At 38.7% G+C, this 24940-nt stretch overlaps 1 protein-coding gene across 1 annotated transcript in view; it reads left to right on the top strand.

Moving 5' to 3' along the window:
• Positions 1-24940, top strand: part of RABGAP1 (RAB GTPase activating protein 1) — a 130542-nt gene that overhangs the window by 10072 nt on the left and 95530 nt on the right. The window contains exons 2-3 of the mRNA XM_081104111.1: positions 4631-4830; positions 23971-24205. Coding sequence (XP_080960237.1) covers positions 4681-4830; positions 23971-24205 — 385 coding nt within the window. The 5' untranslated portion in view covers positions 4631-4680. The remainder of the gene's footprint in view (positions 1-4630; positions 4831-23970; positions 24206-24940) is intronic.

Genomic DNA, 24940 nt, shown 5'->3' on the forward strand with positions numbered 1-24940 from the left:
GCAGCTCCTCCATTGAGTGTGTGCTCCCTGGTGTTCAGTGCGCGTCATAGCGACCGGTTGTTCCATCGATTGGTTGACTTTCATGTTAACCTTTTATTATATAGGAAGGATATATTTTTATTGATTTCAGAGAGGAAGGGAGAGGGAGAGAGAGATAGAAACATTAATGATGACTGCCTCCTGCATGCTTCCTACTGGGGAATGAGCCCTCAACTAGGGCATGTGCCCTTGACTGGAATTGAACCCAGGACCCTTCAGTCCACAAGCCGATGCTCTATCCACTGAGCCACACCAGCTAGGGCCACAAGTAGTTTTAAAGGGACTGTGTGTGCTCAGGGTATTCCCAGCACTTATCTTGTGGTTTATATTTTGCAAGTGTTTCTGGAATGATCAACCAATACAGTGCAGTAGGAAAGATAGAATATTTTACTGTGTGATAAATGCTATAATTCTGTGGTAGAATTAAAAAGCAAATGAAAGCTTTAGGAACCCTAGAGGGAAATAAGGAATGTTGCAGAGGGAAATAGGGAGATTGAATGTTTGATTGTATCACCAGATTGTTGTTTGGGGAGAAGGACTAACTGGGAAAGTGAAGACATTCCTACCTTAGCAAACAGTGTGAGCAAAGCCTTGAAAGTATAAAAATGCATGACCAATTTAGTGAGTTGTCTAGTATGGTTTGATAGAAATAAGAGTTAAGACTAGAATGATAGAGTGGCTCCAGAGATTTTGAAGAATTAATGATATAAGGAGTTTGGATTATTATTTTTTTTAAAAATATTTTTTATTGATTTCAGAGAGGAAAGGAGAGGGAGAGAGAGATAGAAATATCAATGATGAGAGGGAATCATTGATTGGCTGCCTCTTGCATGCCCTCTATTGGGGATCGAGCCCACAGCCCTAGCATGTGCCCTCGACGAGAATCAAACCCCAGACCCTTCAGTCCACAGTCCATTGAACCAAACCGGCTAGGGTGGAATATTTTTGTTTTGAGTCAGGAGCAATCAAAGGTTTTGAGGAATGGGTGGGATATAAAATCAAATCTGAATTTTAGAAATTAACCAACTATGAGACGCTGATAACCAGTTACTAGAGAGTCTAGAAAAGGAACGTACATGTAGCAAAGTTGAAAGAGTGAGGTACTCACCAATCAGTGACATGAATGATAGGAAAGAAGGAATAGATTTGGGAAATACGTTTTGAAATTAAAATCCATTAGAGTTTCAAGGGAGAATGAGAAAAGGATTCAAGGATTTTTTGACATTCCTGTCTTGTATCAGTAGTTGTTAACCAGGATAGGAAACTTACAAGGAAGAATATGCTTGTGTAATGAATGGGGGTCCGCTTTGCACACGTGGAATTGATTTTGAGATGGGCATGGGACATGTATCAGAGCCCTCCTATGTGTTTTCATAACACCCTTTGCATACCTTTATTATAGCAAACACTAGACTGTACTGTATTGTAAGTACTTGTTTCCGTATGTTTTTTCTATACCACTGTAAGCCTGTCAAAAGTAAAGAGAAGTTAGCCAGTGAGCTAGTGAGATAGCCAGGAGGAAATGTGGGAAAAGAAGAGGAACGGGATGGAATTTAATGAATGGACAGAAGAGAAGGAACCTAAATGACAGCTGAGAAAAGGTAGTCAGGGGTAGAAAATGGAAGGAAAAAAAAGAGTTTCAGAATAAGAAAATGGTCAGTATTTTCATTTATTTCAGCTGGTAGAAGTAAGATGAGAACAGAAAAGAATTCTTTTGGTTTTGAAATTGTGTTGTTGATTTTTAGAAGAAGAGGTTCGTGAGGGTGAGAGGAGGGTAGGCAGATTTTTGAGAGGGACTGCTCAGTTTGTGTGGGGAATACCTTTGAAGTGGTAGAGCTGGAGGCAGTCAATACTGCTTTACGAAGAACGAGTTTCAAGAAAACTAAAGGAATAAAGATAAGTCTGAGCCCTGGACTAGTGCCTGGACTAGCACAGTTAGTCTCAAGCATGTCAAGTTCAGTTACAAGTACCACTCACACCTTTTTTATCAAGTTAAGTAGGTCATTGGGTTCACATTTTGGCTTTGCCTCTAAGCAGTTACATTACAACCATAACCTTGAATAAGTTACACCATATCTTTAAGCCTCAATTTCCTCATCTGTAAAATAGATATGTAATGATTAAATTAGGCATTCACCAGCAAATTGTAATACTGTATATAGGCACTATAAAAAATGTAAAATGCTGTGGGAGCAGAAATAAGGCAAATAATTCATTTGGCTTGGGGGTGAAAATGGGCAGACTACTAGAAAAGGGAGGATTAGATCATGAATGATGAGTTGCAGTTGATGGAGCACAGAAGCAAGGAAACCACTTTATGAAGAGTATACTATGAGTGCAGATACGTGGAGGTATTGAAGTTCAGATGTTTCTCGACTTATGATGGGGTTATGTCCTGATGAACCCATCATAATTTAAAATATTGTAACTCAAAAATGCATTTAATACATCTAACCTACCAAACATCATCGCTTAGCCCAGTCTACCTTAAATGTGCTCAGAACACTTACATTAGCCTACAGTTGGGCAAAATTATTTAACAGAGACTATTTTATGATAAAGTGTTGAGTATCTCAGGTAATTTATCATGTGTATCGCGTTTGCACCATCATAAAGTTGTACCATCATAACTTAGGGATTGTCTGTATACAGGGTGTCCCCAAAAATGTTTACACACCTTGATTATAAAGTCAATGTTTATTAACATAAAGTTCATTTTCAAAATTTAAAAGAATCTACAGAAATGAATTTATTTTTTTGTCAACACATGTTTTCAAACTGATGATCATTCTGGTCCAAGCACTGCTGATAACGAAAAACAATGGAATTGCAAACATCAAAGAAAGAATCATTTCGTTCCATATTTGTGCACCCTCAATTCATAGACTGTTGCTGGTTTTGTACTGTAACTTTATCTTTGATGGATCCCCATAAAAAGTCTAGTGGCACTATAGGATACATTTTCTTCAGAGCTTAGTCTGGCTTCATCCATTCTTTCAAATCAGTTTTACCTGAAAAGGAATAAAAATTGAGTTATCAGCTGTTACTTAAAGTGTGTGTACATTTTTGGGGTACACCCTATATGTCCTTAGCAAAGACATTATTACCACCTCTAATACATATCTTAGCTCCATGTCTAAGCGCCTCTCCGGACATGTCCCCATGTAGTTGTTTTTGTTTTGTGTTTACCCTAAATCAGTACCTGTTAACCTGTGCAGTTGCCTGTATTCTCAACTAAACTATAAACTCTTTTGGGGCGAGAATCTGATCTGTTCTTTAGACTCTAGTCACTCAGTATTCATTGACTGGATGAAGCAGAACTACAATAAAAAAAAGTTTTCAAAAGTACTTTCTGGAGCATGCATTTAGATTTTGCGCTATGAAATGTAGAGCTGTGATTTCCTGGAAGCAAAGAAATTAATTTAAGTAGAAAGCAGCAAAGAGTTCTCGATTAGAGCCTTAGTTATTCCTAGTTAAATGATTCTTTCTTGGGGTTGCCATTTCCTTATTTGTTTAATATTATTTATGATTTCTACGTTTTCTTTCAGCTATATTATTTAGGGATTGTGTGATTCATGCTGCCAGGTGGTTATCTAGGTGTGAACCTTTGAAGGAAAAATAGTGCGAGGCATGTGGTATATGTTCAATAAATATATGTTCAATTAAAAATCCAAAGAATAAATCAGAATTTCTTAATTGGAAAGATTAAACAGACTCTCAGAACCTTTACTTAGAGGTACAAGATGAGCATAGAGCTGGAGTTACTCTAGCTAATTGGTTAAAGCTTTCTGACTACATTATAACATTGTATTTGTTCTGTTGCTGTTTTGGCAACCAAATGAGAACATTACCACAAAGTATGCAGAACCAGGTTTTTAAATGGTAGATGAGTTTGAGTTTTATTTTAGGAGTCAATAAATAATTGAATGGCTTTTCATAAGTGACACATTTTTATACTTCCTGTTGGGAATTTATGGCTTAAAACACTTTTATTGGTAATGTTCATATTGAGTAGAGCTCTAAGAAACTGTGAAATGGGGAGGTTAAGTTTTTAATGGACTTTTGATTCCTTGCTACATAAGGTATTTCCCAACTGTAGAATTTATGATTGCCCTGACTTTAATTTATTTCTCTTGGGTGGTTAATGTAGAATTTTCTTTCTTAAAAACACATGTTAGTATTTATCAATAATGGTAGGAAAACCTTAGTGATTTACTTGAGTGCCTTCAATATAATTTATTTGTACATCTTTACAAATTAAAGGATAGAAAACAGAAGTGTAGTACTGTTACAATTTTAAAGGCCAAGAATAGAGTTGCAACATGTGCCAAATAAATTACTGTAGGTAGAGTTGTTCTCGAGGGAATATGTTTTATTTATTTGAAATCTGAAATATCTTGGCTCTAAATAGCATTAAATTCCCTTATTATCTAGATTAGAAAACCTAAACTGTAAGTGGTGAAAGTCTTGGGAAAATATTTTGGAAGTGTTTTTTAAATAGTTTTTCCATTTGTATTTTGTAAGAATTAGAGCATAAATGAATATCTGGTAGACATTCTATATGAGTATCTTTATGGTTTTTGTTTTTCAGGCATTTTAAAAATATTTAATCATTCATGAGTTGAGCTTCATTCTTGAGTCATGGATGACAAGGCTTCTGTTGGAAAAATCAGTGTGTCCTCAGACTCAGTATCCACTCTTAATAGTGAAGATTTTGTCTTGGTTTCCAGGCAAGGAGATGAGACACCATCTACAAATAATGGGAGTGATGACGAGAAAACAGGACTCAAGGTAAAACTCCATAACCTAAGTGTCTTCTGTTTAACCTTGCTAAGCCCATTGCAAAACTTGGCCTTAATGGGAAGGTATATGGAGTGCAAGTGAAAACATGGAAATAATATCCTTTCTTTTTTAATACTAAAAAGTTTTATTTACAATTAGTGATAGTGACACATTTATATTTGATTAAGAATTTTTAATTTGATTACTTCTAAACTTCTATTACCCCTGTCAAAATTAGTGGTCGTGTAAACATTTGTAATTTTAGTGTTGTTTTCACTTTCTCATTGAATTTGAAGTGATTGTTTTGGTGTATGTAGTGTAAGGGCAGTGGCAGGTCAGCAATGCTATTTTTAAAAAAGAATTTTAGGGTTATTGAAATGGACCTTTAAATTCCTGGCTTTTGGCCACTTCTGTTTGTTTATATTTTCTCAGCCAAACAGCTATTACTTCTTTTTCCATACCCGGTTATTGTTTTGCTCTTTATGGATATAAATAAAAAGTTCACCTGTTAGCATCATTTAAAATGTAAGTAGCTTTAGAAACATTGCTATTCCTGTTTACATATTTTCATTTAACAAGTCTTTATTATTACAACTGTGTGCCAAGTACTATCCTATATAATAAAAGCCTAATATGTAAATTGTCCCCTTGACCTGGAGTTTGACTGCTCGCTATGACATGCGCTCACCACCTGGGGGCGGTGTGGAACATGGTGGGTGTCGGTGATGGGGTGCTGGGCCCCCACGAGAGTGGGACCGTGGCGGGATGGTGGAGCGGGTGAGCAGATGGCGCCAGGCCATGGTGGGTGCAAGTGGGGCCTGATCACCCTGCAGACGACTAGTGGAGGGAGCGGGGCCGCCACCTGGCTCCCAGGTGCTAAGGGAGCCAGGTGGGGCCCAGGTGCTGCCCAGGGCCCAGAGGTCAGCTGGGACCTTCCCTTCCATGCCAGACCCTTGTGCTTCGATTGCCAGCCAGGCCTAGGGACCGTGCCCATGCACTAATTTTGTGCATCAGGTCTCTAGTTCTAAATACTTGAGATACAGTGGTGAATAAGATAGGTAAAGAAAGCTCTGTGTTCTTCTTGGAGGAAACAGACTCTAAGCAAATAAGAAAGCAAATATAAGTAAATGTAAGTGCTGTGAAGAAAATCAAAGTAGCATATGTGGATAATGAGTGAAGGGGCAGGTACTATTTTAGAGAATGTCTTGAAATGACATGTGAGCAGAGACCTGAATGAAATGAGGAAGAAGATCAAGGAGAAATCAGGGAAAAGAGCTTTCCACAGGGAATAGAAAACAGACCCTGAAGAGGGTCCCCCTTATTAGGACAGAGATAGAACAGAATGAATAAAGTAAATAAAAAGTGCTAGAAGACGAGATCCAATGACAGGTAGGGGCTGGTTTAAATAGAACTTTTTAGAGTTTAGTAGGAATTTGGGCTTCGTTACAGATGTGAAAGGAATTTTTGGAGAGTTTTGAATGGGGCATGATATAGTTTTCACTTTTAAAAAGCTCACTGGCTGGGCACCTCCAGCATAACAGCATGGAAGCTCTGTGGAACTGTTCCCCAGCAGCAGTGGTAATAGTTATTCAAAAACAACCACTGAAAGTCTGTGGAAATGTTCTAAAGGATGAAGAAACATTTATTCAAGGAAATTTACTAAAATTTGGCAAACAATTCTATGGTATTTGAACCAAGACCCGTTTTTTTCCCCCTCCTCTATCCCAGCCAAACATCATGGTAATAAGTCCATTTCACATTGGTGTAATCAAGAAAACAGGGTTTCCACCCCACCCCACTCCCACCCCCCAGCTCACAGGTCTGAGGGCTATCTTATAGACAATAGCATTTCTCACCCTGCCTCCAGCCTTTTTTTTTTTTTTTTTTGCTGGCCAAGTGTGACAGTGGTGGGGGCCCCAGCCCTTAACTCTCTGCATGGAGGCTATACATTGGGCGTAGTGCTGCTGAGTATACCAGGAGCCTGATTGCCCTCGCATGTAAAGTAGTGGTCCCCACGACTAGAGTCAAGCCAAAAGGACTTGAGACCATTATACCACCTCCCATACTCACCAAGTGCTCAGCTTCTGAAGTTGAGGTATCACTCAAGGAGAAGCATGCCATTGTCTATACTTTCAACCTTATAGCTCTGGCTCAGAGGTTTTGCCTATAGTGAGAAGGGGGCCATAAAACAGTTCCTAATCTCTTTCCAAAGGAATTGATTTTATTTACAACAGAGTGTGGATAAGTTAAAGCCTAGGGGTACTCCCCAAAACAGTGGAGGTGTAGTGAGAGGTAATTGGGAAGAGATTTGTAGATTGATTGGACATACAGGCTTAACTGTAGGATTGCTAGGCGGAGACCACCTCGGATCAGAACAAAACTCAAACACTGACTTCTGGAGCTCTCCCTTCAAAGTAACCTCAGTTTGGTATATTCTGTGGAACAATTTATATTTGTTGAAAACTATACAGCAGTCAGCCACAATTACTGGAGTGGTCAGAAAAGGAGACAGAGCATATTGCTAAAACCACTCTTATCCCGGAATGACTGTAGGCAAATCCTAATCTGATACCCAAAGGAGCAGCATCAGAGGCTTAACACTGTGGGAATTATGGGAATAGAATTTTCTAAAATAAGCCCGCTAGTCACTAAACTAACAAGCAAGCATAAAAAATAACAAGAGTGGGGAGACCAATACTGAAAATTGATACAATATAATACCTAAAATACCTAGTTTCCAACAAACAAACAAAAATTGTGAAAAATGCAAAGAAACAAAATACAATCCATACATCATAGAAAAGGCAGTATATACTGCTTGTGAGAATGTCATGTTGGAATTAATATACCAACTCTTCAAAGTAGCCATTATTAACATCCATGAATTGAAATAAATCATGCTTAAAGAAATAAAGTTCAGTGACAGTATAAAATTAAATAGAGAATATCATTAAGGAGATAGAAATTACAACAACAACAAAAAGCACCTAACTGCAATTCTGAATAGGAAAGCAAAAACTAAAATGAAAAATTCACTAGAGAAGCTCAATGGTAAATTTCAACTGGCAAAAGAAAGAGTTAACAGGAGATGATGCCATCAAAATAGTACAGGAGTTTTCTACCGCTCTGCTCTCAAGGAACACTGATTTAGATAATCACTTACAGATGAGAGTACCTTTGTGAAAGTCTGGGAGTTCTGCAGAGAAGTTCCAGCACAGTGCTGGAGCAAAAAACATCCTAAATTAGACTCATTGACGACTATCAAAGGACTAGTTTCACTTTACCTGTGTCACCCCTAATCCAAGGTGGCGCACAACTCAGTGCCAAGAGATACTTACTCAGCTAAATTGAGCAGCATGTTCTCCAAATTTAAAATGTTTTCTCTATTTCCATGTAATTACAGTATACCTATACAGTATATACCATTTTTTTGTGTGTGAAGACCTGGTAAGTGAAGTAGTAATAAAATTAGATAACTATGAGTTCTATTATCAGAGGAAACTATAACGGGATTATTGCAAGTTTGTTGCCCAGTTATGCTCACTCTTTTTGAAACATTTTCTCAGCCACTAGATTTTAAAACTGCATTGAATTTAGAAAATACATTTAATATGTCTATCACTCTTCCATCTCAAAAGTTTTAATTGAGTGGTTTGTTGAATATTCAGGTGATAGCTAGTAATCTACCAAGTGTTTTAGGCATTCAGGATAAGAACTCCTATTTTGAAAATAGGATGACCTAGAAAACCTTATAATGCCAGCACAAAATACTTGGGAAAGCTGGATGAAATATAACAAACACCCCTTTAATAATAGCTGTATTCATAAGACAATAAAGAAAATCCCTAAGGAACAAAAGCCAAGAGGAAACTGAAAGTTAGAACAATACATATGAGATGACATTGGGGCTGCACTGTTCTTTACAACCAGTGGACTTTGCTTTTGATAGCAGCTACACTGGGAAAGAGAGAACGCCTTGGGTTTTACAGAGAGAGTAGTTGGAACTGAGATTTCATTATAAAGCACTGTTAAGGGCTACTCCTAACTGAAAGAATAGACTTGAAAAAAAATTTTTCCTATAGTCACAGGAAAAAAATAAGGAATTTTATATATCTTAGCCTGAACGCCAGTTTAGAGGAGAGTCTTGTTGAGCTTTTTGTACCCATAGGCTTGCCTTCATGCATGTTTGGGGTGTAAATTTACATTACGTGCATGGTCCTGGGTTGTATACTCCTGGGGCACATGATAGAGTAAATTGTAGCACTACTCTGGAGGGACATACTTGCCACCCGGGCTGCATGGTAGTCTCACAGATAACCCTTATAAAAAGTAGTACACATTTCAAAATTTACAAATATATACAAAGGACAGTTTATTATAAGCAAGAGACAGCAAATCTGAGCAGGATCAAACTCACCAAAATTCAGGCACTTGCATTAGCTGTAACCTTAAGATATACTAATTTAAATGATTAAAGATTTAAAGAAAAATTTATAAGCATTACAAAAGAACAAAATTATCAAAAAATTTAAAAGAACAGGCAAATTTAAAATAGAACTTCTGCAAATGAAACTTAGAGGCAGTGAAATTAAAGATTCAGCATTAATCAGCAGAAGAGACATGGCTAAAGAGAGAATCAAATTTTTGTAATGTAAATCTTAGGAAATTACCCAGAAGATAGCACTGAAAGATTATAAAGTATGAAAGGTCAGTTAAGAGACATGGAGACTTGGATGAGAAGGATCGACATATCTATATCTATATACACTGAGTGGCCAGATTATTATAACCACCTGATGTTTGTAGGCAAATTAGTCGTACACTGCATCATATGGGATATGGAAGCCGAAGGCCTGTTCAAACACCTTTGCTGTCTGCGGTTACCAAGATAAAATATCTCCAATTTGCACAGGATCACAAGGATTGGACAGTCGAGCATTGGAAAAAAGTCATGTGGTCCGATGAATCACGTTTCCAGTTGCATCATGCAGATGGCAGAGTGAGAATTTGGGAGAAACAGCATGAAAGCATGCACCCCACATGTATGAGTACAACCCTTCAAGCTGGTGGGGGCAGTGTTATGGTTTGGGGCATGTTTTCCTGGCATGATTTGGGCCCTTTAATTCGTGTGGAACAACGTCTGAATAGCACAACGTACCTAAGTATCGTGCTGATCAAGTTTATCCTATCATGTTGATGGCGTATCCCAATGGAGATGGCTTCTTCCAATAAGACAATGTGCCATGCCATGGTGCTCGTATTGTGCAAGAGTGGTTAAGAACATGAGGGAGCCAAAACCGGTTTGGCTCAGTGGATAGAGCATTGGCCTGCGGACTGAAGGGTCCCAGGTTCAATTCCGGTCAAGGGCATGTACCTGGGTTGCGGGCACATCCCCGGTGGGAGATGTGCAGGAGGCAGCTGATCGATGTTTCTCTCTCATCGATGTTTCTCCTTCCTCTCTGTAAAAAATCAATAAAATATATTTAAAAAAAAAAAAGAACATGAGGGAGACTTTACCTTGCTTAGGTGGCCCCCCCAATCACCAGATCTCAATCCAATTGAGCATTTGTGGGACAAAGTTAAAAGAGGCATCAGGCAGCTGGTTCCACAACCATCAAATCTCACAGAACTGGACAGTGCTATCCATCAGGCATGGTGTCAGATTCCTCACATCACCTTTCAACATCTTGTGGAGTCAAAGCCAAGAAGAACTGCCGCAGTATTGAAGGCAAAAGGTGGCCCAACAAAGTACTGATGGGGTGGTCATAATAGTCTGGCCACTCAGTGTATATAAAAGCCTAAGTGACTGACTGGTCGCTATGACGCACACTGACCACCAGGGGGCAGATGCTTAATGCAGAAGCTGCCTCCTGGTGGTCAGTGCACTCCCACAGCAGGAGCGCTGCTCAGCTGACCCATGGGCGCCAGATGCCAGGCTCATGTCTGGCGAGCACAGCTGTGGCAGTGCACGCCTCTCCCGCGCAGGAACTGCCAAGCAATAGCAACTTTGCAGAGTGCCCTCTTGCACTCCAAGACCCCCTCAGGGGATGTTGGACTGCCAGTTTCAGCCCGATCCCTGCAGGCCACACCAAGGGACCCCACTGGTGCACGAATTTGTGCTCCTCTGTTGAGCATCTGCCCCCTGGGGTTCAGTGCACGTCATAGCTACCAGCCATTCGTCCGGTTGTCTGGTTGCTTAGGCTTTTATATATACAGGCAGTCCTCGGGTTAAGTCGGACTCGACGTACGTCATTTCGTGGTTACGTTGCCATCTCCCATTTACAGTATTTATTAAAAAAAAAAAAGTTCCGTCATTTCGACGTATGTACGTATGTGCTTTATGTGTGTGTTTTTTTTAAATATATTTTATTGGTTTTTTACAGAGAGGAAGGGAGAGGGATAGAGAGCCAGAAACATCGATGAGAGAGAAACATCGATCAGCTGCCTCCTGGGGATGTGCCCGCAACCCAGGTACATGCCCCTGACCGGAATCGAACCTGGGACCCTTGAGTCCGCAGGCCGACGCTCTATCCACTGAGCCAAACCGGTTTCGGCTGCTTTATGTTTTTTTAAATTTATTTACCAGAAGTAAAGGTCAGGAATTATTATCTTTCTTTTAAATTTTTTTTTACTGTTTGACTTCATTACTGCTGTGTATGTACTCCATGTGAATGATGTGGGTGCTCATGTAGGTGGGTTCTGACTTACAGGGAAATCGAGTTTCGTCTCATCGTAGGAACGAATCTCCAATGTAACCTGAGGACTGCTTGTATAGAATATATATACTTAAGTTTTCCTTTAGAATGGTGAAGGAAATACTTGAGATAATAGCTGAATATTTTCCAGAGGTGATAAAAGACAAATCCTCAGCTTTAAAAAGCAGTAAGTCTCAGGCAGAATGACTGTGAAACTGCAGAATATCACAGCCAAAGGAAGGCTCTAAAAAGGCTGAATGATGATAGAGATGAATTGAACCTGTTTCCTAATAGCTTAGGGTAAATGACAGTTGTTAAAAATCTTGTTAACAGTTGTTTCTCCTAATTTTTACTTCATAACTATCTATCTCATAACTCATGATTTGGTGGATTGACTGGGCAGTTTTGCTGCTTTTCCTTAAACTCACACAACTTTATTCAACTTGCGTGTTGGCTGGGGACTGGGCTTCACTGGAGTGGCTGGGTCTCTATCCATGTGGTCTTTCATTTTAGGCTTCTTCACAACATGATGGTCTTAGGGCAAATGTGGAATCTGTAGGCCCCTTTAAAGGCTAATGTTAAGAAATTACATGGTGTCACATCTAGCATATTCTTTTTGCCAAAGCAAGTCACAAAGGTAATCCAGAGTCATGGATTTAGGGAAATAGACTATACCAGGAGTCCTCAAACTACGGCCCATGGGCCACATGCAAATACAAATATTGTATTTGTTCCTGTTTTGTTTTTTTACTTCAAAATAAGATATGTGCAGTGTGCATAGGAATTTGTTCATAGTTTTTTTTTTAACTATAGTCCGGCCCTCCAACGGTCTGAGGGACAGTGAACTGCCCCCCTGTTTAAAAAGTTTGAGGACCCCTGGACTATACCTTGTGATGAAGGAGCTGTAGAGATTTTGTGGCCATATTTAATTTTTAACATCAATATAGTTACATAAATGCTATGGTAGAGGTTAACAAAAGGTGCTATAGAGTAGAGGGGATGGAAACCTACCTCAGCTTGGGTGGGGAGCCAAGAAAGACTTCTTGGAGAGGATAATGCTTTAGTTATGTCTTTTAAAGGAAAGCTTTATATGGTGGTATAGTTATAAAAAACACAGCTATATTTTTTAAAATATATTTTATTGATTTTTTACAGAGAGGAAAGGTGAGGGATAGAGAGTTAGAAACATCAATGAGAGAGAAACATCTATCAGCTGCCTCCTGCACACCCCCTACTGGGGATGTGCCTGCAACCAAGGTACATGCCCTTGACCGGAATCGAACCTGGGACTCTTCAGTCCCCAGGCCAACGCTCTATCCAGTGAGCCAAACCAGCTAGGGCAAAAAAACAAAGCTATTTTTATTCAAATATTTTGAGAACTCACATTAGAATCTGAGAACTTTCCATAAAAATTTAGAACATGTTGTGTTTTCACTGCTCGACTCCTCTGGTGTAGGAATCTTACACCTTTAGTTAGCTCTTAGCCAGAGATATTCTATAAATGCTGGTTGAGTTACGTTGATGAGCTAGTACTTCTTAGGTGGAAAGTTTAGTTAGAGAATTTTTAAAACATTTTAATCTTAATAGTTTTCTTTTTGACAAATCCAGTTAACATTATTTTAGTTGGAAAAAGTTGCCAAGTTTTATTAAAATAGCAGATAACAAAAATTACTCCTCACTTATTATTGCCTAAACTAATCTTCTGACTCAGTTTCTGATATTGTTTTAGAATTAGGTGATCTTGTCCTCTGTAATGCTGAACTTTTATTCAGAAAGCAAAGTTACTGAACCCTGAATGAACAGTTGAATTTAGAGGATAAGGGTGGTGGTGGGAAGACACATAAGTAAATTTGTCATAAAATTCATCAAGTGCTAGAATATAGATATGATAAGAATTACATGGGAACATAATTGTTGCTTAAAGAAAGGTTTCATAGAATAAACAGCAGTTCAGCAAAGCCTTAAAGAATGATTAATAATTTCCCAGGGAAGTGAGTCTGTTGACATGTGGAAAGATCAAAGGTTTGAAAGGGTCTGGAGTCAGGACCACCACATACAGTAGAATTGTATGTACTTTTCTTTTTCTCCCAGGGTGCAAATAGCCTTTCTGTCATTTGTTTTCTCTAATTAAAAGAATATATGCTTAATACAGGAAATTCAGATAGTTAGAAAAGTAAAACCCAGTCATAATTCCATTATTTAGCAAAAATGACCATACATTTTGAAGTGTTTCTTCAGTTCACTTTCTAGGATGAATTCACAAGGTGTGCTGTTCCCCCCCCTTTTCTTTTTATTTTACTTTTTAAAATTGATCTGAGAGAAAGGAAGGGAGGGAGGGAGGGAGGGAGAGAAAGGAAAACAGAAAGAGAGAGAGCGAGAACATCAGTGTGAGAGTCAGTCAGTTGCCTCCTGCATGCGCCCCAACCAGAGGTGGAACCTGCAACCTGGGTACGTGCCCTGACTGGGAATTAAACCCACCATGACACTCCAACTGAGCCACTCCAGCCTGGGCCCTTTCTTAAAAAAATTATATATATATATATATATATATATATATATATATATATATATATATATATATATTTTATTTATTTATTTATTTCGTTGTTGTTAATCCTCATTAGAGGACATTTTTCCATTGATTCTTAGAGAGAATGGTAGGGAGGGGGAGAGAAAGAGAGAAACATCAATGTGAGAGAGACACATTGATTGTTTGCCTTCCACAAACCACCCAGAACTGGGGATAGCCTCAACCGAGGTACATGCCCTTGACTGAAATATAATCTGTGATCCTTCAGTTCTCAGGCTGACGCTCCATCCACTGAACCAAACAGGCTAGGGCCCTTTTTTGTTTTAAATTAATGTTAATAATTCCTAATGGTAATTTTAGGTATTTTCTCTGGTCCTTCCTTCATGCAGTTAAGATAAAGAAATGAATAATCAAAACAGCTACAGTTTATAAATGAGGTACAAAGAGATTTAAGGTTTTATTGAAGATCCCAGAAGGAGTTTGTGAGGTGGATTTGAGATTAGTAACTATTCCTTCCAGTATCCAGATTGGGCTTCTGGTTATTTTGTGCCTTGCTTTCTGATAAAACTGTAATTTATATACTTGTTTTGAAATGACTTAGCTTTTACACTGAAGCTGAGCAAAATTACTCAGTTTGAACCATTTTGGTTTATATTTTCTTGCAATATGACACAAGTAGTGGGAAATGTAGATCAGGAATTTGTTTGTAATTTTTTGATCACCTATGGATTTCTCAAACACACATTTCATTTCCTAAGCATGCTTCTTTGAGGACATACAATCTTCACTGACAGCGGGTCCCAAACTGCCTAAAGGAAAGTAGCTTTGTGTAACTGGCAAGTCGAGAGGGGCCTCGTTGGTATTGTTGCAGTGAAGGGAAATAAGCTATACAGTGAGAAGTAGAAAATAAAGGAAATGACTCTGCTAGGTATTGCCTTTGGAACACTTTGTCCTTTGGTCCATAAGTGCAGTTTTTTCTCAATGACCAACTCTATCATAAGTTGTTATCTTTGATATATTTACAAAAAAACCCACACAGATGTTCTTCCAGTAATGCTTCTTTTGTACATGAATAGTAGGTGTGTTTTTAGTTTTCTCTGCATCATGGAAAGTAGAAGAACTGCTTTTTAAAAAAGTTACTTGCTTTTCTAAACCTTAACTCCCGTACATAGATCAGAGTTTACTTAGAAATAGCTGAAAATGGTGATACTAATTGGATGCCTACTGGTGACAGGTACTGTGAAGAAATGAGGTAATCTGTAAAAATCACAGGGCCTGAAATAAATAACTGCCCAGTGGTCATATTATTGTATCATTGATCCCTCATGACAATCCTGTGAGATAGACATGAATGTCATCATTTTAGAGATGAGACAGTTATGGCTCCCAGAGTTAATTTGTTCACAACCAACAGAGTTAGTGTCATAGCCATGTCCCAAACTCAGGTCTGTCGTACTGTGGAGCCCAAGTAGGGCTACTAAGGACAGGTGCGTAGGCTATACTCTGTGCAACCCCAGAGGGTGCTGTTCTCATAGTCCGTGATGTGAATGGTGCCTCCTGGAGTTGTGCCTCAAGCTAGCTTGTTTCCAGTATTTTTTCTACCACCTGCTTTATAAACAATTATGCATAAATCACTCACCATGCAGTCTCTGTCCTTGTAAATATTTATGTCTGTGTTTACAGTACCTACTAAATTGACTACTTTATACTTGTTTTTTTCTCATTCAAGACTGTTTCCTAAAGAACTCTCCCTTCCTCTTCATGTATATATCATGAAGAGGAACACAAATCTAAATGTTACTTTATTTGTATTATTTGTACATGTTTGCTTTGCTTTTTTATTTTTATATTGTGCTAAATAACTTGGAAGTCTTTGGACTTCAAAGTTTATTGTTTGTGAATTGCAGCATGCTATTTGGTCCTATAAGTAAGTAAGTAAGTAAGTAAGTAAGTAAGTAAGTAAATAAATAAATAAATAAATATTTGTTTTTAAATTTATTTAGTTTTTTGGTTAATCCTCACCCGAGGATATTTTTGCATTGATTTTTAGGGAGAGTGGAAGAGAGAGGGAAAGACAGAGAGAAACATCGATGTGAGAGAAACACATTGATTGGTTGCCTCCTGCATGATCCCCGACTAGGGCCAGGGCCTGAGGACCCTACGACCAAGTTATGTGCCCTTGACCGGAATCAAACCGAGGACCCTTTGGTCCACAGGCCAATGCTCTATCCACTGAGCCAAACCGGCTAGGTCCTGTACTTTTTATTGTAAATGTTAAACCTTAATGACACTCTCAGGATAATAGGAAAAGATGATATTTGTCTTTGTTTTTAAAACAAAGCTAAAATAAATCATTCAGATTAGATTTTATTTTCTGTAAACCAAAATCATATCCAAATTGGATAAAATCATACTATTTTGGCTTCTATTTTTTGCATGTATAAAATTCAGTTGAGTAAACATGTATTTTGGGTGTATTCTGCACTAGTCACTTATCTTTGGGAATATAAAGATAATTTAAACAGTCTCTGCTCTCTAATAATGATCACTCTGGTTCAAGAGACTCACTAAACAAATATTCTCTAAAACAAGTAGCAATGCTAGAATCTTCTTTATATATATTAAAGCCTAATATGCAAAGTGTCCCCTTAGGAGTTCAACCGACCGGGAGTTTGATTGCTTGCTATGATGTGTGCTGACCACTCGGGGGCGGAACGAAGGAAGGTCCTTGCTGGCAGCCGGCAGTTGGGGAAGGAAGGCCCCGGCCGGCAGCTGCTAGGGATCCTACCTGTGCATGAATTTTGTGCACCAGGCCTTTAGTAAATGTATCCTATCTAATAAAGTGGTAATATGCAAATTGACCATCACTCCAACACACAAGATGGCCACCCCCATGGACACAAGATGGCTGGCAGGGGATGGCAGTTGTGGGCGACCAGCCCAGCAGGGGAGGCCAGTTGGGGGCGACCAGGCCTGCAGGGGAGGGCAGTTGGGGTGACCAGGTCAGCAGGGGAGGGAAGTTAGGGGTGACCGGGCTGGCTGGGGAGGGCAGTTGGGGGTGACCGACCGGTCCGGCAGGGGAGGTTAGTAAGGGGCAACTGGACTGGCAGGGGAGAGCAGTTGGGGCCGATCGGGCCAGCAGGGGAGCAGTTAGGCATGGATCGGGCTGGCAGGGGAGTGGTTAGGGGGTGATCAGGCTGGCAGGCAGAAGCAGTTAGGAGCAATCAGGCAGGCAGGCGAGCGGTTGGGAGCCACAGTCCCGGATTGTGAGAGGGATGTCCGACTGCCAGTTTAGGCCCGATCCCTGTGGGACAACCAGCAGTTGGACATCCTCCAACGGGTCCCAGATTGGAGAGGGTGCAGGCTGGGCTGAGGGATCCCCCTTCCTGAGTACACGAATTTCGTGCACCGGGCCTCTAGTATGCTAATATTATGGTAGCACTTCCTAAGGAGGGAGCAGTTAAACCTGGAGGAGGTAACAGAATTTAAGCTTTGTCTTAAAGAAAACAAAGGAGAAGAGGGTGGCTTTCAGGAAAGCAAAGAGTCTATGCAAAGTCTAGATGCTTGAAAGTTTATGATGTGTCCTGGGAAAGTTGAGGAGTTTGATATGACTGATACGAGATGGAAAAGTAGATTGAGCAGAGTTGTGAAAAACTCATAGCATGTAGATATGAATTTGAGCTTTACATTACGGGTTTAAAAAATAATGCAATGCTAGATCAGAACTAGAATTTGCAATTATAACTTGAATGGCACTAAGGAAGTTCACAGCAGAGAGAAAGAGTCATGGAAACTACTACCTTTGCAGTATGCTTGTGTAAAATAAAAGACACTGTCATGTAGTGTTAGCTGTGCAGAGAGAGAGAAGGAAAATGTGCACAATTGAGCAAGGATCAGGAGGATGTGAGTAGTGTGGGAATGACAGGAGTCAAGGATGATCATGATCCTTCATTTGGCAACTGAGTGGATAGTAGTGCAATTCTAATTTTTACAGAGAAGAAGGGAGAGGGATAGAGAGAAACATTGATGAGAGAGAACATCGATCAGCTGCCTACTGCACAACCCCTACTGGGGATTGAGCCCGCAACCAAGGTACATGCCCTTGACCAGAATCGAACCCAGGACCCTTCAGTCTGCAGGCCAACACTCTATCCACTAGGCCAGTGATGGCGAACCTATGACATGTGTGTCAGAGGTGACACGTGAACTCATTTTCTTGGTTGATTTTTCTTTGTTAAATGGTATTTAAATATATAAAATAAGTATCAAAAATATAAATCTTTGTTTTACTATGATTGCAAATATCAAAAAATTTCTAAATGTGACACGGCCCCAGAGTTAAGTTAGGGTTTTTCAAAATACTGACACGCCGAGCTCAAAAGGTTTGCCATCACTGCACCAGGCCAAACTGATTAGGGCCAGTGAGTTAAGTTTTGATGCAATAAGTTTGGAGTATAGCTGAAGATGTCTGTCTAATAAATAGTTGAGGAAGGGATTGTAGGAATAGATTAGTGATTATTTATATATCCTGGGGAGGTGAGATGGCATAGGAGAGTCTATAAAATGAGGTTATTACCAAAAACAGAAACCTGGAAGAACACCTATTGAAAAACAGATAAAGAAAAGGAACAGCTGTATCCTTTAATTGCATTGTTAGTAGAAACCACATTTTTTTTTCTTTTTTCTTTCTATTTTGTAGAGCTGTTTTAGATTTATGATAAAATTTAGAGGAAGGTACAGAGATTTCCCATATAATGCCTGCCTCCACATATGCATAGCCTCCCACACTATCAATATATTCTTCTTTTTTAATATATATATTTTCATTTTGAGAGTGTTTATTAAAGCTGGGGACAGTGAAACAAGGAAGGGCCTAGGATAGAAAAAGCAACAGGAGAGAGAGACTAGGCCTGGCCGCTGTGACTCACTGAGAAGTCAGAGAAAAGGGAGTCTTGGAGACAGGTTCAGAGGGTTAGCCCTGGATGAAGTGCGACTGCCCATTGTTCCCGTTAGAAGACTTGGGTCCCTTAGGGTTTAGGCGATGCCGTGAGAGGGGGAAGGAAAGGCACGGGTATGCTCCTGGGAGGGAGAGCATGATCAATATATTCTTTTTTTAAAAATCTTTATTGTTGAAAGTATTACATATGTTCCCTTTTTCCCTATTGACCTCTCCCATCCCACCCTTGCCCCCTACCTCAATATATTCTTCCTGTTTTATTTTAAGTCAAGTTTATTAAGGTAAAATTTATACATAGTAAAATTCAACCCTTTTAGATGTATAGTTAGTTATGTGACCTTGAATGAATGTAAACTTTTTTGTCACCACCACCATCACAGTCAAAATGCAGAATATATTCATCACCCCAAAAGTCCCTTTATGCCTCTTTTTAGTCAATCCTCTTCCCTCCTTCATAGCCCTTGGCAACCAACGGTCTTATTTCTGTCCCTATAGTTTTGCCTTTTCCAGAATGCCATATAAATGGAATCATACAGCCTTTTGTGTCTGGCTTATTTTACTTTGAATAATGCCTTTGAGATTCATCCTTGTTTTTGTGTGTATTAGTAATTTATTGCTTTTCATTGCTGAGATGTATTCTATTGTATAGAGGCCATAGGCATTTGTTTATCCATTCACCAGTCGATAAATACTACTTTTTATTCAGTTTTTGTGTGATTATGAGTAGTGCTGCTATAAACATTTGCACACAGGTCTTTGTGTAGACTTATGTTTTTAGCCTTCTTCAGTAAATACCTAGGAGGGAGTCATATGGTGAGTATATATTTAACTTTATAAAGTTTTACAAAAAACAAGCTAAAGTGATTGTACTATTTTGCCTTCCCACCAGCAATACATGAGCATTTTTCAGTTGCTCTAATCCTTGCCAGCCCTTGGCATTGTCAGGATTGTTTTGTTTTAATTTTAGCCATTCTTACAGGTGTATAGAGGCATACTATTGTGGTTTTGATTTTTTCAAATGGCTAATGATACTGAGTTTCTTTTTTTTTTTTTTTTAATATATTTTATTGATTTTTTACAGAGAAGAAGGGAGAGGGATAGAAAGTCAGAAACATCGATGAGAGAGATCGATCAGCTGCCTCCTGCACGCCCCACAGTGGGGACGTGCCTGCAACCAAGGTACATGCCCTTGACCGGAATCGAACCCGGGACCCTTGAATCCGCAGGCCGACGCTCTATCCACGAGCCAAACCGGTTCGGCCTGAGTTTCTTTTATATGTTTATTTGTCATCCATGTATCTTTGGTGAAATGTCTATTTTTTTAATTGGGTTGCTTGTTTTCTTATTATTGGCTTATAAGAATTTTCTATAGATTCTGAATATAAATTCTTCATAGCATATATAGTTTGCAAATATTTTCTCCAAGTCTGTGGCTTCTCTCTTCATTGTCTTAACAGTAACTTTTGAGCAGACATTTATAGTTTTGACAAAACCCATTTTATCAATTTTTTTATGCATACTTTTTGTGCCCTAAGAAATTGTATCCCAAGATTGCAAAGATTTTCTCCTACTTTTTCTATAAGTTTTATAGTTTTAGAATTTATGTTTAGATCTGTGATCAATTTTGTATTAATTTTTGTATGTGAAATGAAGTATTGGTTGTGATTCATGTTTTTGCATGTGTATAGTTGTCAAATTATTGTTCTAGCACCTTTTGTTTTATTACCTTTCTCCCTTGATTTACCTTGCCAACTTTGCTGAAACCAATTGGCCATATATGTGTGGATCTATTTCTGGATTCTATTTTGTTACATTGATCTATATGTCTGCCCTTTCATTAATATTACAAAATCTTGATTGACTGCAATTATATTTATTTAAAGATGATTGTGTTATCTGTTAGGAATGCTTTTGACAGCACAGAACGGAAGGCCCTATTAATTGTGGGTTTATTTCCTGTTATAGCAAAAAGTTTAGAGATAAGCAGTTGCTGGTTTGTTTAAGCTGTTGTTCATCTATACCAGGCATCAAGAAACTACTGGCTTAATCTAACCTGCTATCTATTTTGTAAATCACCTGTGGAATTTCTTAAACATGCATATGCCCAGGCTCTACTTCTGAGACTAATGAGTTGTCAGAGTGCGAAGTGAGGGGACAAAGGGAGGAGCAGGTGTTTGAATTTAACATGGTCCCTGGTACTATTGGTAATTGTGTTATGTAGTCACTAGAGGCCTGGTGCTTGAATTCATGCACGGGTGGGGCCCGTTGGGCCCACCTCAATGGGGGCTGATTACGCCAGGCCTGCGGCGGGGAGGGGCTGTGGGCGGGTCAGCCCCGCCCCCAGGGTAGGGGGCCCAATCTGGGATGGGGCCAGCTGGGTGGAGGGGCCGCGGGCGGTTGGCCAGCTGGTCCTGCCCCCGATCAGGCCAGTTGGCTGGCCACACTGCGTCATAGTGACCAGTCATTCCGGTGTTCTGGTCGCTGGTTTTTTATATATATATAGATGGTTAAAGAACCGTTAATCTAAGGTTGGTGATTAGAGTCTGGTTCCCAGACCAGCAGCATCACCATCTCCTGGGAACTTTTAAAATGCAAATTATCGAGCCCACCCCAGACTTAACTGATTTGGAATTCTGTTAGGGCCCAACAGTTTGTGTTTTAACAAGTTCTCTAGGTGACGGATGCAGGGCAGCATTTGAAATCTTGGAAGGCTGTTTCCCTGTATACCTAGGAAAGATTAATGGACTATCTTTAAAAAAACACCTTAATTGATTTAAGTATGTATATTATAAATATGTATATTATAATTTTACAGGTAGTAATTTTGAAATTGGATTAAAGGTTGACAAGTGATATAACATGATAATTGTTGAGTGCTGTATTGGACCTAATTATTAAGGCTTATGTTAGGTTGCTATTTTTAAGCAGCTTTTAAAAACCAAATTTCGTGTGTACATATTCTTAGCCTTTAAAAATGAGTTAAGGTAATAGAAGGCAGTTATTAATGTTTATATACTTTATAAACGAGGGAAGAATGCAAAATACACATGTTTAAACACAAAAGGTAAACATATAAATATTTTCTTTCAGGTTTAGGTATATTTTCATGATTGGCGAATGTATTACAATATAGGCAGCTAATATAACAGAAAACTTGAGTTTTAGTCATAGTATATCCTATTTTGAAAAGAACAAAATCCTTCATAGCATGTAAAATGTCTTCTTTCTAATTAGGTTGTTCTTTTAATGATTGCTTCCTGAGTTATAATTACTAATTTCTTAAACATGGAATCTAATATCTTCATCTGTTTTTAGGAAGCTCTGCACTGTTCTTTTTTTATTATTATTGATTTTAGAGAGAGAAAGGAGAGAGAAACATTGATTTGTTGTTCCAATCATTTATGCATTCATTGGTTGATTCTTGTATATGCTCTGACTGGGGATTGGACCCACAACCTTGGCATATCGAGACGATGCTCTAACTAACTGAGCTACCTGTCCACAGCTTAACTGTCCTTCGATGTTCATTCTCCTTCCCTTAGAAAACAGTGTGGATGCAATTTGGTTATCTTTTATTTACCTCTGGTGATTCAGTATTTCTGAAAGTATAAGAGGTTAATTGAAACTAATTTCTAGTTTGTTTTCTAGGTGCTTTTGAAAACACAATTTCTGAAAAAAGAATTTTGATTCCAGTTGTGAAGGAGTAGGATCAGACATAAGCAAAAATTAAAATTACTTGACTTGAACCACTTGTAGTTCTATTAGCAGTGACTGTAAACATAAAATGAAGTTCACCGGAACAGACCTGTGTGTAATTGAAGCTAAGAGGCTGAACATCTGTCTGGCTCTTATTTCCAAGGCAGGAGTGGCTGATACGTTAGAATTTCCTTAGGAAAATGTCAGCAAAAAGGACTTAAGACTGTTTCTCAATCATAATTTATAGCCAAAGGGACTTGAAGTTTGTAAGTTATGAAAGATGTTTGAACTGGGTTCCTCGATAGTCCAGAGGTACCTCTGTTAACTGAAATTTTGCTTCCCAACTTCTGTGTTGATTCTACTGGGAAGACCTCATTCTCTAACAGTCTCTTAGTCCCACCTCTTTTAACATTTTGTCAGGGTTTAATCTTCAGAAAGCCTCCAAATCAGCCACCTTGTTTTCATCATGACTTTCCTTTTCCTAAATTAATTCTTTAAAATTTTTTCTTGAATAAGCATTTAATGTCCATACTGGGTTTTGTCACTGTGGATTTCTTTAGCATTGGGTAAGCTCCACTTGATTTTGTTCTTGTTTGCTTCCTTGTTGAGCAACTAATAATAAACCATCATGACTCTAGAAAAATACTTGACATTATTAAAATGGATTGCTTCTGTTTCTCAGGAACATTTTATACATATTAGAAGAAACATATTAGGGAAAGAAAGATTGCTTTATTCAAGTGTCTCATAACTTTAAGAACTTGTTTATATCAGAGAAGTCTTCCTCAGAAATATAAGAGATGTACTTACAGCAGGAGTGGTAAAATACATGGGAAATTTTATTACCTAATAAGTAATGTGTCTATTGATAACTTCTGGAAGCAAACACAGTTTCCTTTTTCTTAACAATAAGGGGAGCTGCTAAGGATATTCCTCTCAACAGCTTTGTTTTTCACCAGACAGTAAAATTAGAAATCTTTTCATTGTTAGTTTAGGACATTGTAGAAAATTTTTAATAACATTAATAGACTATTCACATGTATTTCTGGGTATTAGTCTCAAAGCCATTAAACTTTTTCATGAAAAAAATAATGAATTAAGAGGGCAGTTGCAGCTTTTATTTATTGCAGATCTTGATTTATTCTATTAAAAAATATTTCAGAAAATATCTTTGTATCAAAAGAAAAGCTGACTTTTCTCTAGATGCAGACCCATTTGAATCAGACCTGGCCTCTCTCACTTCGCTGATTGCATGTATTTGTGACCCTTAGATTATAGGGAATGGAAGTGAGCAGCAGCTGCAAAAAGAGTTGGCAGATGTGCTAATGGATCCTCCAATGGACGACCAGCCAGGGGAAAAGGAGCTTGTGGAAAGGTCGCAACTGGATGGCGAAGGAGATGGGCCTCTTTCTAATCCGCTCTCAGCTTCATCCACCATTAACCCTGTGCCATTAGTAGGGCTCCAAAAACCAGAGATGAGCCTGCCAGTGCAACCTGGACAAGGAGGTTAGGATTGCTGCATTGCTTACATTACTGAAGGTTATTGTTTTTAATATTTGAGCGTCTACCCTGTTCTAGGTTTGATTCAGAGTGAGCAAAAACCATTATCTGTGTTCTCTAGAATTGAGATTGAAGATTTAGGGGAATATGAGGGAAGTAATTAGATGTACCATTCTATCATTTATACCAAAGAAAGGGAAATAGTTAAATGGCATTAGGGAATCTTACTTCAGGATGATTAAAAGAGGAGTTTGTGTACAGTGTTGAACAAATGGAGGAGTAAAGCTTGGTGAGAGATGTTTGCTGTAGGCCTATGTTATAGCTCTGTGGGCATAGCTGCCAAATTGAAAAAAAGCTGCAGGAGGAAAAGGGCAATTAGAAAGGCGCATTGGTGTTAAAACTGCAGATGTTTATTGGGAAAGGGAGAGCAAGGGGATTGAGAGAACTTAATAAAGTGGCTAAGATGATGAGTGAGAGAAATAATTATAACAGTGCAGATTAGAAAGAAGACAGATGGGATTTTTCAGAGGGGTGAAATACTAAAGGGTTATTTTGTTTGTTTGTTTTGTTTTCTCCTAAGTGTAAACAACAAAGTCAAAACAAATGCGAAGCAGAAAGTTAAATTGGATCTGAATCTCAGGCCACCTTTTAGACTCGGGATTGACAATACAGCAGTAACTGAAAATTTTGGTGTTAGTGACAGTTCTAGTGTGAGATTTCTGGCTTTAATGGGCACTTCTT

Source organism: Myotis nattereri, assembly GCF_964212035.1.
Source record: "Myotis nattereri genome assembly, chromosome: 12".
Classification (NCBI taxonomy): domain Eukaryota; kingdom Metazoa; phylum Chordata; class Mammalia; order Chiroptera; family Vespertilionidae; genus Myotis; species Myotis nattereri.